We start from the raw sequence: 20,132 nt of genomic DNA, 5'->3' as shown, positions 1-20,132 counted from the left end.
CAGTCCCTTTATAAACTGCCAAGTTGCGACTCAACATCGAACAGCTCAATAAACTTGACCAAAATCACTGCCTGCTGGAAACATGCAGCTACTTCTACCTCTGCTGCTTGGTGGCAAAACTACTGCAGTAAGTACTGCCTGTAAAACTAGAGCTTCTGAAAGCCCAGCCACACAGGCAGAGAGCCCCTTCATCGACAGCTAACTGTTTCTAGTTTATGTATAATTTTAGCTAGCTAATTTAACTGTTTATCCAGCATGTTTAGGCCAGAAATGTCATGTTTGTCCATCCTGCTAGCTAGAAACCCAACTGCTACACATAGAGTTAGGGTTTGGTTAGCTAAAAAACAAAAACATACCTTGTTGAAAGCTATAGCTAGCTTTCAAGCTATAGCTAGCTTTCAACTGATTAGCCATACTTTTAACAAGCTATAGCTAGCTTTCAACTGGGACCGAAAGCTATAGCTAGCTTTCAACTGATTAGCCATACTTTTAACAAGCTATAGCTAGCTTTCAACTGATTAGCCATACTTTTAACAAGCTATAGCTAGCTTTCAACTGATTAGCCATACTTTTAACAAGCTATAGCTAGCTTTGAACTGGGACCGAAAGCTATAGCTAGCTTTCAACTGATTAGCCATACTTTTAACAAGCTATAGCTAGCTTTCAACTGGTTAGCCATACTTTTAACAAGCTATAGCTAGCTTTCAACTGGGACCGAAAGCTATAGCTAGCTTTCAACTCATTAGCCATACTTTTAACAAGTCATTTTTAATTATCTATGCTTTTGTCTAGCCTGGTTAAGCCACCCTGTCATTATACAACCTGCAGAAGTGTCCCAGTATTCAGTAGGCCAGTGTTTCTTCACTCGCCAGCTTCTTATTTAATTCTGTATGAAAGGTTTTTTTAACCTGAAACCTTTTTCCTGGTTTCACGGAGTTACTTGATTACTCGGCCTACTATTGTCTGTTCCAAGAACAACATTAAGGTTATCATGATAACTTTTGAAAGTCAGGTTACACTGGAGTAAAATCCTTCCAGAAACTTCCCCTCCACCCATCTCACTAATGACTTAGCACAGTACATTTAATAGACTGAAACTTTGCTATGGAAATAACTAGAACCTACTTTCCCAATCTACAGGCTTACATCATACATCCAGCTCTAAAACCTTCATGGGGTTAATGTTTCATATTCAAAGCACAGATTTCACATGGTGTCACTTTAAAGCACTTCAAAGCTAGTCTCAAAAAGAGTTTATAAAAGGGCACCCAATCCTCTTAGTGACAAATGTCAAGGTTCTGGTCTTTACTGATGAGCAACGGTGGAAGCATTACATCCCAGTTTGAAGCTCATGTTACCTCCTGGGAGTTTTCATAAAACTTGGGGGTCTTGTGACTGAGCCGACTTGTTACAAGTGAAAGGGGATAGCTGGCAGCAGGAACTTCAATAACCATTTTTGGTCAAACATCACGATCAGTGGAGTGAGGCTAAACCTCTGTACTGATCATGTGTGTTAGCATGTGTTCACCTCAACCCCCTGAAGGTGTCCAGCTTCAAGTACAGCAGCTCCTCTGAGCTTCCAGTATTCCCAGCCTCCCTGAGCTCGACTCTAAGAAGTGACTGAAGCACTTTAGCGCCTTTTTACTGCCTGAGGGTGAAGCTAGCTAATGCAGCCAAGCTAGGGTGTAGTGAGATAATAGCACACCATCTTCTGGATAAACCCCCTTGTTTAATGCTGGCTGTCAGTCTTAATGCTCGCCCGCAGCGTGCTGTCCGAAACAGCCTCTTTCTGATCCAGAACATCCTCCAAGTTAGCCTTGGCACATCTTAATTAACGACATAATCTACAACTGAAGGCCTAAAGCAACGGACATGTCAAGCTAGGTTAAATACAAAATGTTTAAGAGCCTTTCATAAAGTTTTTATTTCACAATTTGGCACTTTGGTGATTTTTATGACCCACAGTGGTACATTCAATATTTCCAGTGTAACATTATTGGATATATTTATTGTGTCTTTCCTGTACTTTCAGTGGGGTTATTGATGCAGTTCTGAAAGCTACGTTTCTTTTATAATTGCTCATAAATCTAAACCACAGTTGTGAGTAAACATACAGCATCCTTATACAAGGAGCCTTCAGGGGCAGGTGGAGCGCTATTCTGGCAACTGCAGAAGAAGAAATTAAATCCATTCAGAGACATTTTTCATCCAGCAGTCCGGTGCTAATTAATAAATTATTGCACAGCTGAAAGTTAAGGCTTGCCCCAAGTTAACAGGAGCGTTTAATGTAAATGATCTAATGCTGAGGTTTCACTCAGTGTGTTAGCTCATGGCTCTCTCTTTATGAACCTCACTGAGGACAGGGCTTTGGAAAGGCGTCATGGGCTAGTCTAAGTGCTGCCATTCCTACCAGCTCCCATGGGCACATGGAAAGGTGTGGTGGGAAAATGGTGCCAAACTTCTGGCGTTGACTCTCCGTCCAACAGAATTTTAGCAGCTGACAATAATTCAACATAACTAAGATGTGGCATCAGTATTTCCATGTAGACTTCAGCTTTATGACAGAAACTGCTGTAACTTTCTTAAACGGAGGATTAGTATTATCTGGGAACACAGCAGGAGGTCATACTCTATGAGGTGCTGAGTCAAGACCAGAGAAAAAGAAGCAAAGCTGTCTAATCTCTTAAAATCAACTGTGACAAAATGTTCTTGAACCCTGGCAGTAAGCAAGGCCAAGATATTTGGGCAAATGGCTTCTCCGGCTGGTGGGGCTTGGGCGGCACACTAACCCAAAGAATCCCATTTGCAGTTTCGAGTCAAGGTCCTGCTGGTACATCCATTAGTCTCGGATGATGAAACAGGGGAAGAGGGGTGTTTTTCCTCCATGTACTCTCTGTCTGCCCACAGAGAGGAAGGCTAGTTGCTGCAATTCAGAATTCACTGTCAAAGATCTCAGAAGGTGACGAATTAATCTCCTGAACACTCTTTATCTTTATTCTGTACAATTTTCACATCATTTCTGAACTCGTTGGCCATTAGAAAGAAGAATGGGAGGGATTACACGAAGCAGCGGTCATGTTTAAGACCCTACGCCAACATGTAGCTGGATTTGGGTAAAAAAAAATGTGAATCCATCATTGAAATCAAGTCCATGATCTAGAACAGCCTGATGCAGAAACCTGGTATTTAGAGGACATAAAGTCAGCCCTGATACCAACAGATCCAAGCATAATTTAACCAGAAACAATTAACCTGTCATAAAAAGCAGGGACTCGTTTTGTAGAGGTGCCTGGAGGAAAGCTGTTTGTTGGTCTACCATTACGGACCAGACTGAACTGTGGTCTCCTCAAAATGGACCATAATGACTGCTGTGTTCTCATTAGCCTCCTGTGGTTTTAAATGAAGCTCATTGACTCTTTGTATCTGCTGGACTGATGGAGTCTGGTACAGATGTCCACAATACCAGTGAACGGATCCTCAGTTCTTTAGCAATGCTTTGAACTGTTGTCACGGGCAACAATAAATGTCCAAACTCCAACTCTGCTGTGAAATATCTCAGCGTCGTGATGAAATGTAATCAATTCCATGTTGTTTCCCTAGTTTCATATAAAATGCAGATAAACAGACTGCAGGGATGTTTGTCACTAGATCTGACAAATCTAGGCAATCCTCGACTTCTCTTCTAGCCCCATGACGCAAGATCGACACATCTATGACTTACAGGTTATGACATTCACAAGATTTTTACGTCGGTTTACGCTGACGTTGAGATTCAAACTCGTTTGAGAATTTTAGTAGATACTCTTTGGCATCAGTTTGAAGCTCCTGTGTCACCTCGTTCTCGAGTTATCACATTGACAAACTTAGGTGCCCACACCACCCAAGCTGGGAGAAGCATACCCCGTCAGCCCCAGGGACCAGGAGAGTGGATCAGGGACCAGGAGAGTGGAACAGGGACCAGGAGAGTGGATCAGGGACCAGGAGAGTGGAACAGGGACCAGGAGAGTGGAACAGGGACCAGGAGAGTGGAACAGGGACCAGGAGAGTGGAACAGGGACCAGGAGAGTGGGTCAGGGACCAGGAGAGTGGATCAGGGACCAGGAGAGTGGAACAGGGACCAGGAGAGTGGAACAGGGACCAGGAGAGTGGAACAGGGACCAGGAGAGTGGAACAGGGACCAGGAGAGTGGAACAGGGACCAGGAGAGTGGAACAGGGACCAGGAGAGTGGAACAGGGACCAGGAGAGTGGATCAGGGACCAGGAGAGTGGATCAGGGACCAGGAGAGTGGAACAGGGACCAGGAGAGTGGAACAGGGACCAGGAGAGTGGATCAGGGACCAGGAGAGTGGGTCAGGGACCACTTTTTTCGATCAAGCACCAGCTATAACGCAGGTCTGTGACTAATTAAAAACACCAGCCTTCCCTCTCTGTCCCTTCACATCACTACCTCCTCTTACTCATATGACACATCATATAATTTAACTAGTCACATATGCAGATTTATTTTCTCCAGCTGGAACATTGCCTCTCCAGACACTGAGTGGTTCCCATGTCCAGACCAGAGGGAGAGATCCAGGATGGTGGCCCAGACCGACTCTATCCCTCACTCGGGGATGATTCTGGTTCGCCCCATCCCCCTGATGCTTCATAAATCTATTTTTACTAGAATAGCAGCTCCTAAATCGTAAGATACTTGTACAGTGATACACAAAGCGAGCTGCATGCACACCACCTCACAGAGCTCGTGACTTAACCAGTTTCCAGTCTGATGACGGAGCTTGTCGACGCTACAGTGAAACAGCTGGGTCTTGACTTGTAAGGCCAATAGCTTCTCACAGAGGCAAAAATAAACGACATCCGGCTCCACGGTTGAACCCGTAATTATGTCAGGTCAAGCCTGCAGACACTTGAAAAACCCGACTGAACTCTTCTCTGCTGGAATAAATAAAAGCAAATGCATAACAACATGTGCGTCGAGTGTGCAGAGAAAAGAAAATGTGCATGTGAATAGAACCAAGTCCGCCAGAGCTTATATTATATGTTTACATGCTGTGGAGCCATTTTTGGGAGCATTTCAAGTTGATATACATCAATACAACCATTACAGCCTAAATTATAATAATATGTCTGCATTAAGTGCATAGTAATTACATAAATTGCAAAAAAGTGCAATAAACTACAAAAAATTGAAAATCGTTTTTGTTTTTTAACATATATTTCTAGTTAGAGAAATTTAAGAGGCTTATCCCTCAAAACTGTAAATACAAAAAAGTTGCACAAAATAGTTTCCCACCACAGGAAATTTATTTTGAGTGTCTTCATAGTTTTATTTTTGAAATACACCAATTTTTATACACTGCAGGAAAAACGAAAATAAATATTATAGTGCAAATTTGCAAAAAAGCAGCATATGCATCAAAATAAACTATTTCCAGCAGTGCAATATGAGTCCTAAGCATCCCAGAAACCACACAGAAAGTCATAAAGTCAAACATAACTTTTAAAAACACCAGTATAGGCTCATGAGGCCCTGATGGTAAAAAACTAGATTTCCGCAAAATGACGTCACTTCCGGTTTCGGGCAGGTCATGGCGGACATGCGATAGTTCGCGCTGATGGACGTAGGAAGTGTTACAAACAGCTGATCGGATCGGCAAAGCGTGTTTCTGGAATATTATGTTTTTGTTGCTGCAAGTGCTTTTATGCAGTTTTTGCAAAGCTATATGTGGAAGGAAACTGTGACCGAGGACAAGCTGATGGCATAAGATGTAAGTACAACTCCTCCGGTTTCATATGCAAAACAAATTATTGTGCTAGCTCACGTGGTTGCAGAGCTACCGGGATTTAAAAATAGTTACGCAAAACAGAGCGTGCTGCTCCGACCGGCTTTAAAGGGTTAAAAGAAAATAAGCTGTAACTAACAGCCCCACTGTCACTGTCTTTGCATTGAAGAACATAAGCACATCAGACCAGGAGGCTGCAGGAAAGCCTTGAAAAGCAGGATATTATTCGAGCTCTCAGATGTGTTTGCCTTGGCATCGTCTCCAAGTGATGTCACCATCACCATCACCATCATTGCTCCACTTCCTTGGCTCAGCAGATGACGACAGCGCACACATCCAGCTCTGAGACGACAGTTCCCGAGAGCTCAGAAGTCGCTCCTATCGCTCCGAGTTCTGCATCCACGCTGCTTTTAAACACGCCTGGTGAGCAGCTGCTGTCAGGCCTCATGCACAGAAACAGGATCACAGGGAGGAACTACTGTGCAACTTGAGCAAACATGAATATTCATGACATAAAACGCTCAGCGATGCGTGCGCCTAACACCAAACGGTGCCTGCGATCAAAGTTAAGTCGAGAGTTTCTAAGAACACTTGACGTTAATAACTGGTTTTTATTCTTGTTACAGTTTCAGCTTTGAACGATTTTGAAAACAAAAACAAACTAAATGAGTCCTTTTTTCTTTCATATGCATCAAGTGAGCGAGGAGTCAAGGAGCCATTGGTGATAAAAAGGAACGACCATCGCTGAACCGGGGCGTCTGCGGTGCGCTCGTTATGCAAATGAGCTCTTTGTAAGGTTGGAGGAACCTGAAGAAGTCATTTGGATGATGATGAAATGTTTCACTCACCTCTAAACTCTAAACAATTCTCTAAAACTTTTAGAAAAAGTCATAAAAAGTTTGATCAGGTGAGATTTTCACCGCACGCCACCTACGTTTGGACTGGCTGTCAGACCTGGAAACATCGAGTCAACGCAGGGATCGTACAGTCAGCTGAGCCCGTGTGCCACCACACGCTCACCTTTACCAGCTTTACTTGCTTTCATGTATTTACATTATCTTTCAAGTTCAAAGGAATGTCATGTTTTCAAAAAATGAAACAGTTTTCATCCTACACGATATTTCACAACATCATAAACAAAGCTGCAGTTCTCTCGACTTCCTGATCGTCTCATTTAAGCTGATGTGTTCAAACTGCAAACAAACAAAACGCCAAATAAACAAAAATGTGAAAAATGTTGAGCTGCAGCCTAAACGGACTCAATAACGCACGTAATCACTCGAAGATGTGCGAGCTCCGGATATCTCAGAGAGTATGGACTCGTGTGTAATCAGAGTACAGATAAGAGCTGAGAGACGCAGCGGCGTGCTGTGTCTGTGCCGGAGTTTCTGCTGCGAGTTGTGCAAGCTGCTGGCTGTCAGTGGCTGTTAGCACGGAAAATCAGATCCAGCTCCGAGGTCGCTGAACAGAATTCCAACGGGGGGAAGGCAAGGTAGAGCGTGGAGCGTCTGCTGATGAAGCAAACTCTGTCGAGGTGGTGTGAGTGCACACTGGACATTCCTGTCCACAAACCTGACTTCTCAGAGCCAAACAGCACCTCCAGGTGGTGCCAAGCCCAGCCAGGAGACGCAGGAGGCAGCCGTGTGTGTGTAACGGGGTTTTAAACGGAGGAAACATAATGAAGAGGACAGGAGGCAGCATGCAGAGAGGCGCTGAGTGAGCTGGTTTTGTGTGTTTGTGCCACAGGAAGAATCAAACTAAAAGTCCAGCAGTTCAAAGCGTGTTTTCCTTTTGTTTTCAACACCTGTGAGCTGTGATGTTTGGTTGTAGATCTACGTCAGCTTGATGCTTGGCATGTAAACAGAGCAAAAAAAATCCACTCACCGCTTTCGCTCTTCTCGATCACGTCCACCGTCTCGCCGGCCTTCAGGCTGATCTCAGAGTTCTCCTGCCGCTCGTAGTTGGCCACGGCTACGTACTGCTCCAGCACCATGGGCTCCGAGCTGTCGATCCCTGAGGGGAAGAAACAGGCCGTCAGCCACCTGCCCGCCGTGGCACCCCGCGAACGCCCGCCGCAACCAACCGCGCCGCCGCCGCGCGCCCGGTACGTCTCCATCGGCCGAACCCCGCTCCCCGCCGCTGCGCGTCCCTGCCCAATCAGAATGCGACCACACGACTTGGCTGCATAGTCCCAAACGTCTGGCCATACAGCTGAGTCGACCCTTGGCCCGCAGCGAAAGACCGAGGAGCATCGGAAGGAGTCAAAACACAAGCGAAGAAGCGAGGGGAGACGTTTGTCGGCGCTCCATCTGACATCTACAGAGGATCCATGACCTGAGGCAAACTCCCGAATCCAAGAAGGAAAGAGAGGAAAAAGGAGGGAAACAGCAGAGCTGCTAACGTCTGAAGGGAAGACTGGGGAACAAATGAGTGGAGGAATGGTGAAGTTTCCCTGTGGAAAATCAACAGTGCGGTTGAGAGGAAAGGCCTCCCCTCCGCCGCCTCTGGGAGCCAGCCGTTGGACGGGGGAGTCTGAGGGGGGGTGAGCACACCAATCATAGCAGTCGGCACTGCTGGCCTTAAATAGAAACATATGAGGCGACTAGAGAGAAACAGAGGAGGAGGCTGGGTCCATGTTTACGTGAAACAAAAGAAGAAAGAGTTGCAGTTGGGTTAACCCGCTCCGTTTTCTCCCTCCAGTGTTTAACCTCTTAGACGCCACACGTCACATGCTGCCTCTCAGAAACGCTTATTTGCCTGTTCGACCACGGCGAGGTGACCCCATGCAGACTCAGATGAACTTGACTAGCAATTACTCCACATCCTGTTGTTCACAGAGACGCTTTAGCGAGAGTTTCAGGAACCGAACGTTAATGCAGGAAGTAAAAATAAACAGGTGCTGTGGGGTCAAAACACTATAAAACACACACTTTCCAAACTGGTCCAATAACTCGACCCTTTGAGGTCATTACTGGTGATAACTCCTCGATTTCACTAGATTTTAGCGAACAAAATGAAAAATTCGTCCATTTCTGCCACACGTGTGATTTATGGTGAAACAGCAGCTCCTCTGGGAGGAGACGAGACACGAGCCAGTCGAGAGACGTCATCGGGGTCTGTCCCGGGCTCTCTGGACACCGCTTCTACATCTCAAAGGTGACATCAATGTGGAACAGCCTCAAACGCCCCTTCTTTATAATGACCACCAGGGGGCGATATGAAGAAAAAGCCTTGGGAGCGATGGGAAAACCACTTTCTGAGCCTATGGTCACGTATTTGGGATCATATTGAATAAAAAACTTAATTAAGGCCACTTTGTAAATCCTGACATTGGCAAACAGCTTGTGATTGAAACCGATGACGATTCTGAAAAGACTCATGTTGAGTCTTCAAACCGAGACTTCAGAAACCAGTGGATGGTATCACAACAGCTAGATCCAACTTTAATCCAGCTATAGCATACATATAATCTGTATGTCTCCTGGGAGGACACATAAACCAGGGGTGGGGACCTCCAGGCCTCGAGGGCCGGTGTCCTGCAGGTTTTAGATATCACCCTGAATCAAATCAGCTCATTAGCAGGCCTCTGGAGAACCTCAGGACATGTTGAGGAGGTTATTTAGCGATTTAAATCAGCTGTGTTGGATCAAGGACTCGTCTAAACCTGCAGGACACCGGCCCTCGAGGCCTGGAGGTCCCCACCCCTGGTTTATGTGTCCTCCCAGGAGTCCAGGAGGCAGACAGATGATGGAGTAGCTGCTCGCTGCCTGTCCTGAACAGCCGAACTCCTCTCCCTATCTCTAGGGGAGAGTCTGGACACCCCAGTGGGTGTTAACTGTTAAGGTTAACTGTCTTTAGTCCTGCAGTAAACAGAATGCAGCTAGCATTGAAGCATCTTGGAAAATGTTAGGTATTTAGTGCTTTAGTACGCCTAAAACACAGTTGAGCATCTTGGCATGTGAAGCAGAACTGGCATCGAACACCTTGGAATGCTCATAAATTTACTTCACCGCTGGGTGAGGGCGGGAATTCCACTTTAGCATCTCCTCCAGTAGGATTAATGTGTGAGTGAGTGAGCAGCGTACGTGGAGGACGCAGTCAAAGCCAGCCTGAAGTAATAAAGCAGCACAGATCCAGCTATTTAAAAGCTTTACGCTGCGGTAATGGCAACCACGCCTTGCTGAGCAATAAAGACCGGTTTCCTTCTTCTTCGATATTCCACAACTGATTGCAAAACATTCCTTGTCTAAGTTAATAATGTTTTTGAAAGTTTTACAATTACTTTTTGTCCCTAAGCAGCACTTTGACAGTTTTAAGGAACAACTTTTGACATCTGAGCCTCGGATACGTGAAGCTACGTGAAGCTACACGAAGCTACGCGCTTGTATACAGTCAGGAGAAATGTTCTCAGCTGGAACATCAGCTGTTGTTCTTCTCACTCATCATTCCTGCACTCCCACATTTAACAGAGCTCAGCGGCAGCGATCAAAACAAATGTGAAAGATCAGACTTGACACCTTATTTCAATGCACTTCATGCACCACATGCAGGCCAGAAGTCCACGTTCTGCAGCCAGCTGCTTTATGGCTCCAGCAGCTCCATCCATCTGGAGATGGATGAGAACGCTGCAGACAGAGAAGCTGATGGGTTGGGGGAAAGAGGGGGGAGCATGCAAAGCAGATGTTGAGAGGAAGCTGAAGTGCGAAAAGAAATCAACCGAAAACCTAAAAGGGATGCAGCTAGCATGTCGCGCGAGCACAGCAGCGCATGCATATCTACCTGAGGCCTCTTTCCTCGGGCTGTCTGTAAAGCCGTACATCCACACTGCAGACGAGGAGAAGGAAGGAAAGAAGCAGAGAGAGATTATTCAGTTTGACGGCATGCAGAAGCAAAACTACGTTGCAGCACGCCGCTCTCACACGCACTGAACACGAAATAAAACGTGGCACAGATAAGATCCTTTCACATTTAGCACCGGCTCCACTTCTCGCTACACCCATCCCACCCCCGTTTCATCTTTCTCCATTTCTTCATCGCTGTGTGAGGAATGTCTGAGGGGCGTGAGCCACTTCTAAAGACGTTCCCGTCTCCACACTGAAAACACCAGCAGCCCCAAACCAGGAAATTAAACGCAACGCATCAGAGGAGACGGGGAGGTGCGAGCGTGACACAGCGACTACACTGTGATGATTCAAAGCGTCGTCTCGAACCAGACCAAAGCAAGGATCAAAGCGTGGAGGCGCCTCCACAACACTAGAAATGACGCCGCTTATTTAACCCAACGGCAGAGGCCTAAATGCATCTGAAGCGTCTCGTAGTTCTGGAAACACCAACTGTGCGGCTGAGACGCAGCCCTAACCCGACCCCAGCGGATCGCTTCTGTTTCGGGGCCGAATCGGTGAAACTGTTTCATTTGAACACTAAAGAATAACACGAGGATAAACTTATGTATGTGGAGTGTTGTAGTATAAATAAGCTGAATATCAAACAGGGTGAACGAGTCTGACGAAACTGTGTTTCTATCAAAGCTGTGGAAACGAGCATCAAACGAGCTTTTCTGACAGGTTTACACTCTCAAATAAAACAGCGAGCGTGGAGCGCACTGCAGGGAGTCGTTCAGGACAAGCAGTGAATACTCCAACCACACCATCAGCAGGCGGCTGAGCAGGTTCTCAGACTTCTGTAAGGCGGGAAAAGCTTAAAGCCAGAAGTGTTAAATATCTTTGAGAAACAAGAAGCCAAACAGCAAACAGCGCTTGTTTTCTGAGCGAACAGCAGATCAAAAGCAGGTGTTTATCAAATAAAGCGCAGCAGAGTCCACATTTAAATTCAGCCCTGAGGTAAACGGACGCTCTGATTCGCGGCTGTACTGGGCGCCGTCCCTGTCGCGAGGCCGCGGCGCTCCTCCGTGGACTCACGTGAGATAATAAAAGCTAAATCCCCTCTCGTCGTCCTCCTGAGCCTCGGGAGCTCCGGTGGATTGAAGTTAGCCCCACAGGGAGGGACACGGCTGGTCCCAGGTCAGCCAGGGTCAAATCCTACACGCTGACAGTCTACCGTTATTATTCCCCACCCGCCGCTCGCAACATCTGAATGATATTAGCTCTGCTCTCCACCTCGCGTCCTCCACACTAACCCTCTCCCCCTTCAAACAAACACGCACACGGACACTTAATTCTTTTCAGGTTGGGAAGATGATGCCACACACCAGCCGACCCGGCAGCGTTTCCTCTGTTTCCTGCATTTCTGACCCCAAACGTCTACGTTACCCAGCAATTACGAGTCAGAAGTGACGTCTCTGAGGTCCTTTTCTCTGGGCCTATCAGCTGTGTCCAGTTTCTGTCAACAAGTTGATGATAAGTAGAAAGTTGACAAATCAGTCCATCAACAAGATAAACGCGTTGCCAATATGATGCATTTAAATTCCCCCAAAAATCTGCGTCTGATTTGCTGCTGATGTTTGAAGTGTCCATGTAACAATCAGAGAGATTTTCAACCAATTTATGAGAAAACAAGAGCAAACACAGGAAATAATCTTATAATGAAAGTTCATCTGGACGTAGTGTTTTCGCTGCTGTGCTGTGATCGCCGTCGTGTTGCATGAACCAGTTCAGGCTTTAGCTGACAGACAGACGGCTTCACATCTGTGTTCAGCATCTACTGAGCGACTGCTCGGTGCCCAAACCATCATCCCTCCACCACCGTGCCACCGACAGCTGGTGTGAGGAGTTTCTCTGACCAGCAAACTACCAAAACTGCCGCGATCGTCACGCTTCTTCACCATCGGTCAACCAAACACGTCTGAGCAGCAGCACCTGCTGAAAGCTGCACGTGGCGCCAACACCGACGCTAGCTCAGAGTCTGCACAGCGGTACCTTGTGCTAAGTGCTAATGTCAGCAGCATGCTAGCAGCTACAATGGTTGGCATGCGCACCGCTGCAGTTTAGCATGCTAACGTTTGCATTTGAACATCAGAAGAAAACACAAGGAAAGCTACGGCTACACAGCACAGCTGAATACAAGAATGTGTCAGCGATTAATGTCTCAGCAAGTCATTATCTAATCAGGAGGTCGACGCTTTGGGGTCAGACACAGAGCAGGAACCTAACTGCACACAGCTGGGACCCACTGGTGCTGAACTGGTGCTGAACTGGTGCTGAACACTGAGGGTGGAGACGGAGCCAAAGACGCTTATAGTAGAATATTTAATTTGGGTGGAGTACGCGAGCATTTTCTCTGCACTTTTAAATATTTATCAGATAAGCAAAGTCCATTAATCCCCATTAAAATGTCAAAGTGAAGCTCCAGCCTTAAACTGAAGAGTCATCACACAGCCAGCCAACGCTGCGCTACCACAGATACACCATCAGCCCGTCACAAAAGGGACCAGTAACAAATCACAGAAACCAGCATCGATTCAGCGCTCGTGAAAAAGCACAGCGGCCGACGGGGACGCCGGCACTAACGATGTCAAACCGCGGGCAAAACCTAACTCGTATTGATGCCACGTTTAGCGAGGAGAGACGGCGAGTCTGACTGCGACACAAACATCAGAGACGAACGACATTTGTGTGCAAACAACACGAGGAGGAGACGTGAAGGTCAAACTCCAGTGAAACCCCCCGATCTCAGCGAGGAGCTCAAATCACATCTGCCCACAAAGGGCGCCGTCGCTTCAGTCCAAACTCTCCCCAATCCAGCTCGCCTCCGTCTCAAACATCACCTCCTCCTACTTTAACTGAGCGCTGTGCTGACATCATTACTGCTTCAAACAGGTGCTCAGAGTGACGTTAGAGGAGGAGTCAACAAAAACAAGAGTTTTATCGTTACAAAGTAGCAGCTAATGGAGCATGAAAGTGTGTGTGTGTGTGTGTGTGTGTGTGTGTGTGCGTGTGTGTGTGTGTGTACGCTGACAGAGGAGCTCCTGATGTGCCAACAGCAGCCTGAGATGACAGTTTACATGCAAACTGCTCAACACTGTAAAACTGTTCAATGACTTTGTGCAGTCACTGCTTGTAACACACACACACACACACACACACACCAGTACGCTGTCACGTCTGAAATCTTATCTCTTGCGCCACGTAAACAAACACGCTCCTGCCGCACAGCTGCGCCCCCCTCCTCCGCCCACATGGAGGAGTACGAGCCGCGATGTTTAACTCACACGTGTCCGCCTGATGTCCGAGCGACCTGCAAATGACCGCGTCAGCGACACCCGCTGACTGTTCATCACGTCTATGGCGTCTGATCTTCATCGTGCGCTAAACAAGCGACGCAACTTCCATCTCATCTGTTGTGAATTTGTGTAATTACACAATCAGTTTACGTCTGTTGTGAGAAACATCTTGTGTTTTTGCGAAAAGCGTTTTGATTCGGGGGAAGTGACGGATGCTCCGCCACCAACGGGTTGTTTCAAATTAACAGGAGGACGGCTGTTGGCAGATGCAACCAACATCATCTCTGCACACAGCAAACACAATAATGTGGCGACAGACTAAACCTGCCTATGATTTCACCATGTGAAGGCCGGAGAATAATAACCAGCACTCAGACTGGTTTCCTGTGAGCCTCACGTCGCACAAACCCTCCATCACAGACGAGCATCTGCAGCTGTCACCAGGGATCAGCTGTTCTCTTTCATCTTATAAACGATTAAACAACAATGATAAGAAACCAATTTTTACTTTTGCCAACACAAAGCTGTGCTTCATGTCTCGTTTGTGGAATAAATGAAGGACTAGTTCTTCATTTTTATGTCCTGTGTTGTTGGAAAACTGAAAGCATCAGCAGATCGTCCGTGTCGTCTGCGCAGCACAGCAACAGCCAGGGTTTCCTAATCAGGCTAATTAGTGCAGACGACAGAAAACAGGAGTTACTGCAGACGCCTGGTGTTGGTGGAGAACAGTCAGGTCAGAGATTTGTTCAATATGACATTCAGTGAGCCGAACAGCCTGCAGGAGTCAGACATGAAAAACCAGAGAAGAAAAAACTCAGCTGAACACGTTTGATTAATAATAATAATAAAATAAGCAGTTGTTCAAAAAGTAAAGCATTGAATTAGCCAAAGGTATCGACTCATACTATGAATATATTGTTAGCTAATAATCAATGAAATGTGTTAAGCTGAAGGTATGGCTAGCTGTTAAACAGCTGTTGGCATCGTTGTATTTTTACTCAGTTGTATATAGCATTTGTATTCTATTTTTATCTTATTGTATATTTTATTATATTTTATTCTACTGTATATAGTATTTTATTTTATTCTATTCTGAACAGTTGTGTACTGTATTTATTCTTATTGTATTCTAATTTTTGCTTCATAACTTTTGCACTGTCCACTTCCTGCTGTGACAAAACAAATTTCCCACGTGTGGGACTAATAAAGGTTATCTTATCTTAAACTGTTAGCCAGCAGTCGGGAGTACAATGCTAACAGTAAGCTAACATTAGCAGTGTCCCAACTAGGCCGCATCCTCCTGTGGACTCGGCCTCCACGGTCTACGTGGGCCGTGAAACTGGACGGTCGAGCCTTCTGATTAGCGTCACCGCTGTCTCGGTGGAGTTTAATAAACTCGGCCGTCTGCTCCTTGCTATCTAAAAGCTAACAGGACACTGGAGTAAACCCTCGATCACGTGACACTTCTGCTGAATCAGCTGTGTGAAAACTGTAACTTTAAACTGATTTACTCAGGAATAAATGAAACACTGAAAAAAGCCAAACAATAACATTTTCAAATTATCTATCTATTATATATTACGTTTAACCTGAGTTAAACCGATGTACCGGGAGTTTGCTGTTATCGCCGGCTCGAGTGACCCTTGAACTCCCGGCTAGCTATCGAGCTGGTGGGTAACAGACGTCTCCGAAAACACTGGACCAATTTTGCAAGTATGTGATGTCTTGATAAACAGAAGTTTGCACAGCTATATTCTCGCCTGAAAATATCTTAAAAGTTTATTTTGTGACCCAGAAACATTAATAAGAGTAATATTTAAACTGAGTAGCTGCCATTGTTGGAAACTGGAATTGGCTGGGCCGCGCTATGAATTCTGGGATATGGTGGGCTACAAAGGACACACCCGACCCATCCTTCAAATCTGGGGTAAAGGAGGACGCATTTGGAGTCTCTGAACTGGGACGGCCTTCGTCGTAATCGGCCTCAGGAGGACGCAGCCACGTTTTGGCACAGAGCTATCGATGGACGCTAAAACAGTTAGCTTCATTATTAAATCAATAATGTGAAATTATTTCAAAGGCCATGTGAGTCACAAACAGGCAGTGTGGATGTGAAAGGTTAAAGGTCATGCTGGATGTTAGCTGTGATGAGTTTTAATGGTCACGTTTAAACAGAACCGTCCCCTCAAACTTAACAAGGAAGTACGGAGCAGACGATGATGACTTTCAGCATGAAGAAGAATGAACAGCGAGACTAAAAGCTGTGACTGTGCGTACAGCAGATAGTGAACGTTTGAACGCTCGACAGCTTTGCGTAACTCCCCACCTCTGCGTGTAAACTCTGACATGTTTGGTATATAAGGACTCGATCTGGTTCTGCCATTTCCAGGTCTGTGCCAGAACCAAACCACAGAAGAAGTGTGGCGCCTTCGTTAACAGATACTGTTCCTTTACTTTGCACTTACTGAAATGTTTCAGACGTTTTGTAATCTCTCTGAAATTTAAAGTAGAAGTTCAGACACCCTGTTGCAACACTGACTGACTTCATGATACTTGAGGTCGTGCTGCAGCAGAGACGAGTGGGTCAGTGGGGCGCCGTCCAACCGGGCAGCATCCCAAAGACTACGTCGGCAGACGCGGATGTTACAGGAGCCGCCTGCCTCAGAGCCTGCAGTGAAGAATCACAAGCTGCTTTTCCGCAGAAGCAATCAGCCTCCGAGAAATCAAATCAGTGCGAGGTACGTGGACGTAACTGAATAATAACCCGTCTCTCAGCTCTGTGCTGTCAGGCCAAAAATAAACTCACGATCATTCGCCAGAGTGTTCTTCTCAGAGGAAACCACCTATCACAACCTTCAAGCTGCTTGAAAATCAAGACATCAAGTAGGCCAAGAGAACCATAGTCTCCCATATCCTCAGCCTACTTCCTGCATTTTCCCTTCAATAATTCATAAGGAGGCATTTCTACAGCCTACCGAGCCTTAACCCTTTAAGACCGCCAGAGCTTATATTATATGTTTACATGCTGTGGAGCCATTTTTGGGAGCATTTCAAGTTGATATACATCAATACAACCATTACAGTCTAAATTTTAATAATATGTCTGCATTAAGTGCATAGTAATTACATAAATTGCAAGAAAGTGCAATAAACTACAAAAAAATTGAAAATCTTTTTGTTTTTTTAACATATATTTCTAGTTAGAGAAATTTAAGAGGCTTATCCCTCAAAACTGTAAATACAAAAAAGTTGCACAAAATAGTTTCCCACCACAGGAAATTTATTTTGAGTGTCTTCATAGTTTTATTTTTGAAATACACCAATTTTTATATACTGCAGGAAAAACGAAAATAAATATTATGATGCAAATTTGCAAAAAAAGCAGCATATGCATCAAAATAAACTATTTCCAGCAGTGCAATATGAGTCCTAAGCATCCCAGAAACGACACAGAAAGTCATAAAGTCAAAGATAACTTTTAAAAACACCAGTATAGGCTCATGAGGCCCTGATGGTAAAAAACACATTTCCGCGAAAATGACGCCACTTCCGGTTTCGGGCAGGTCATGGCGGACATGCGATAGTTCGCGTTGACGTCTATTCCAACCTAGGAAGTGTTATGAACAGCTGATCGGATCGGCAAAGCGTGTTTCTGGAATATTATGTTTTTGTTGCTGCAAGTGCTTTTTATGCAGTTTTTGCAAAGCTATATGTGGAAGGAAACTGTGACCGAGGACAAGCTGATGGCATAAGATGTAAGTACAACTCCTCCAGTTTCATATGCAAAAAATATTATTGCGCTAGCTCACGTGGTTGCAGAGCTACCGGGATTTAAAAGTAGTTACGCAAAACAGAGCGTGCAGGCTCCGACTGGTTTTAAAGCCTTAAACATGCAGGGTTCCCATATATGAGTGACTCACATGTACCAATCCTTTGTTAAGCAGCTATTCTGCAGCTAATACCTTCTTAATGAGGCTAAAGAGCGTTCACAGTCACAGTTTTACAGTTGATGGTTGTTTTCTGCTGTTTTTGCCACAACATTTATTACTGAATGCTATTAACCTCTGTTAACCACGTGTGACAGCCAATGATCAGGCTGATCTCTGCACCTTCAGACACACCTGTGCTGACAAAGACACATCCCTCCATCTTCATGTTGAATTATTAAGCAAACTAGACGCGTGTCACCCAGAACGCTTTGCCTGCCACTTCGACTGAAGACTCGGGGAAACAATCAGTCGTTCTGATCACATCAGATCTCTAACGACTTTATTCTGACACGCCAAAAAGCTACTAGATATTTCTGAACCGCACCCTGGGCTGTGAGGCAAGTCTGCAGCCAGAAGGAAACAACCCGACAGCTGTTTGAACCCAGCTCAAAGCACAGAGCGGGGCTCGTTTACAAACCACACACTGACATCACATGAGCAGCAGACAATCCACAGTCCTGTTTAAGACTCGTATGTGACACAACCCCCCCACCACACCCCCCTGGATGTGGATGTCAAGGAGCAACAAGTGGAAAGAGAAGGAAGGTTAAAGTCAACTTTAGGAAGAGCTATGAAGAAAAACGTTGGACTTACCCGACTTGCGCTTGGAGCCATAGTCCCTGAGAGAGAAGCAACACAAGAGGGACATGGTTAGTGACGGGGCAGCTCGGGCCACCACATGTGTGTCTGCAGAAGCTGGCGGCTGCGCTCATGCACGGACGCACGCATGCAATCTGCTTCAGCGCACCGACGAACGCGTGTGTTCGAGGGCGAGAGAGAGCGAGACAGAGCGAAGGATGGAGAGAGAGGGAGGGACGACTTTGGCCAGCTGCCTGCACTCCCAGCAACAGACACAAATCAGTCATGTGACTCTAAAGCGGCACCACCATCCTCCTCCTCCTCATCCTCCCTGAGAAGGAGGAGACCTCTCCCCACTTTTCAAAGCAGGAGGATCAGTTGAGGATGCCTTGCTTAAAGGACTCTAACGGGATTATGCGACAAGCCTAAGCTATAAATCGGCAGCGACAGATTCGTATGCGAGGTTCGGCGAGCAGCGTCTGCTTCTGTCCTTAATCAATAGCGACTTTTAGACTGAGGCAGCGTGGTGATTGGGTGAAAACAGACAGATGAAGGCAGAATGAGCTATTTATAGAAACCTGATAAAAACCTGTCCATCCACGCTTCCTATCATCCCTCCTTTCCTTCCTTCCTTCCTCCCAGGCTTCTTTTTCTCTTTTGCTAGAATTCCAACTTTTCCTGAGGACAAATAAAACCCTCGTCTGCTCTCAGATTCAGCCACGTCATCCCTGCTACAGTACAGCTGGAAATCAAAGACAGGCAGTAGATCTACTGCATGGTGCTGCAGCAAAGAGCCGAATCCCAGTAAAACCTGCTGAAGTATCAGCTGACAGAAAACCACGAAGCTGACTTATACCTGCGCCTGGCCTCACCACGCTCAGGGTTATTAAAGTAAAAGCATTTTAAGAGCTAAATGAATGAAAGTAGGACTGAACAAAGACAAACTTATGCATTCATTCTTTCATAAACAACTTAGCAGTGCCTGCAGCAGACAGTAACCAATGCTTTGAGTGTTTTTGGAGCGTTGGTAAGTAAGTGCTTTACTTTGAGTTTCCTTGAAACTCTTCAAGGAATTTTAAGAAGTTTCTTCAATTTGTGTTGCAGGTTTAATCACGCAGATCAGCGCTCCCCAACCTTTTTGCTCCACCGACAGTTTAATGTCAGACAATATTTTCATGGACCGGCCTTTAAGGTGTCGCGGATAAATACAACAAAATAAATGATACGACCGAAACAGAAACTGTGATATTCTGTAACTATAATATAAACACAAATTCACTGTGTAATTGTGTAACATCCTCCTCTTTGACCCTTAATGCTCTCTGGTCGCTATGGTAACCTGTAAACATTTCTTTCAAAATAAGACACAACTACAACACGGGAAAAGACCCGGGGAAACAGAGTTAACGATAAAAACCCTGAAAACCATAAACTTCACACCTGAGCATCAACTCTGGCGGCCCGGTACCAAACAACTCACAGCCCGGTACCAAACAACTCACAGCCCGGTACCAAACAACTCACAGCCCAGTACCAAACGACTCACAGCCCGGTACCAAACAACTCACAGCCCGGTACCAAACAACTCACAGCCCAGTACCA

At 45.7% G+C, this 20,132-nt stretch overlaps 1 protein-coding gene across 9 annotated transcripts in view; it reads right to left on the bottom strand.

Annotated features, from left to right (window-relative positions):
* sh3pxd2aa (SH3 and PX domains 2Aa) overlaps nucleotides 1–20,132 on the bottom strand; it is a 116,436-nt gene that overhangs the window by 34,350 nt on the left and 61,954 nt on the right. For 4 of the 9 annotated variants that reach the window (XM_085161988.1, XM_085161989.1, XM_085161992.1 and 1 more), the window contains exons 6-8: nucleotides 18,546–18,571; nucleotides 10,563–10,607; nucleotides 7,668–7,796 (exon numbers count right to left, since the gene is read on the bottom strand). In XM_085161988.1, the coding sequence (XP_085018114.1) occupies nucleotides 7,668–7,796; nucleotides 10,563–10,607; nucleotides 18,546–18,571 (200 nt within the window). Of the gene's footprint in view, nucleotides 1–7,667; nucleotides 7,797–10,562; nucleotides 10,608–18,545; nucleotides 19,982–20,132 lie in introns of all 9 variants that reach the window. The other 5 variants (XM_085161990.1, XM_085161991.1, XM_085161996.1 and 2 more) reach the window with 4 other exon arrangements.

This window comes from Neolamprologus multifasciatus, chromosome 6 (genome assembly GCF_963576455.1).
Source record: "Neolamprologus multifasciatus chromosome 6, fNeoMul1.2, whole genome shotgun sequence".
In the NCBI taxonomy this organism is placed as follows: Eukaryota; Metazoa; Chordata; class Actinopteri; order Cichliformes; family Cichlidae; genus Neolamprologus; species Neolamprologus multifasciatus.
The sequence above is the reverse complement of the archived record's forward strand: the minus strand, read 5'-3'. Positions and strand labels throughout refer to the sequence as shown.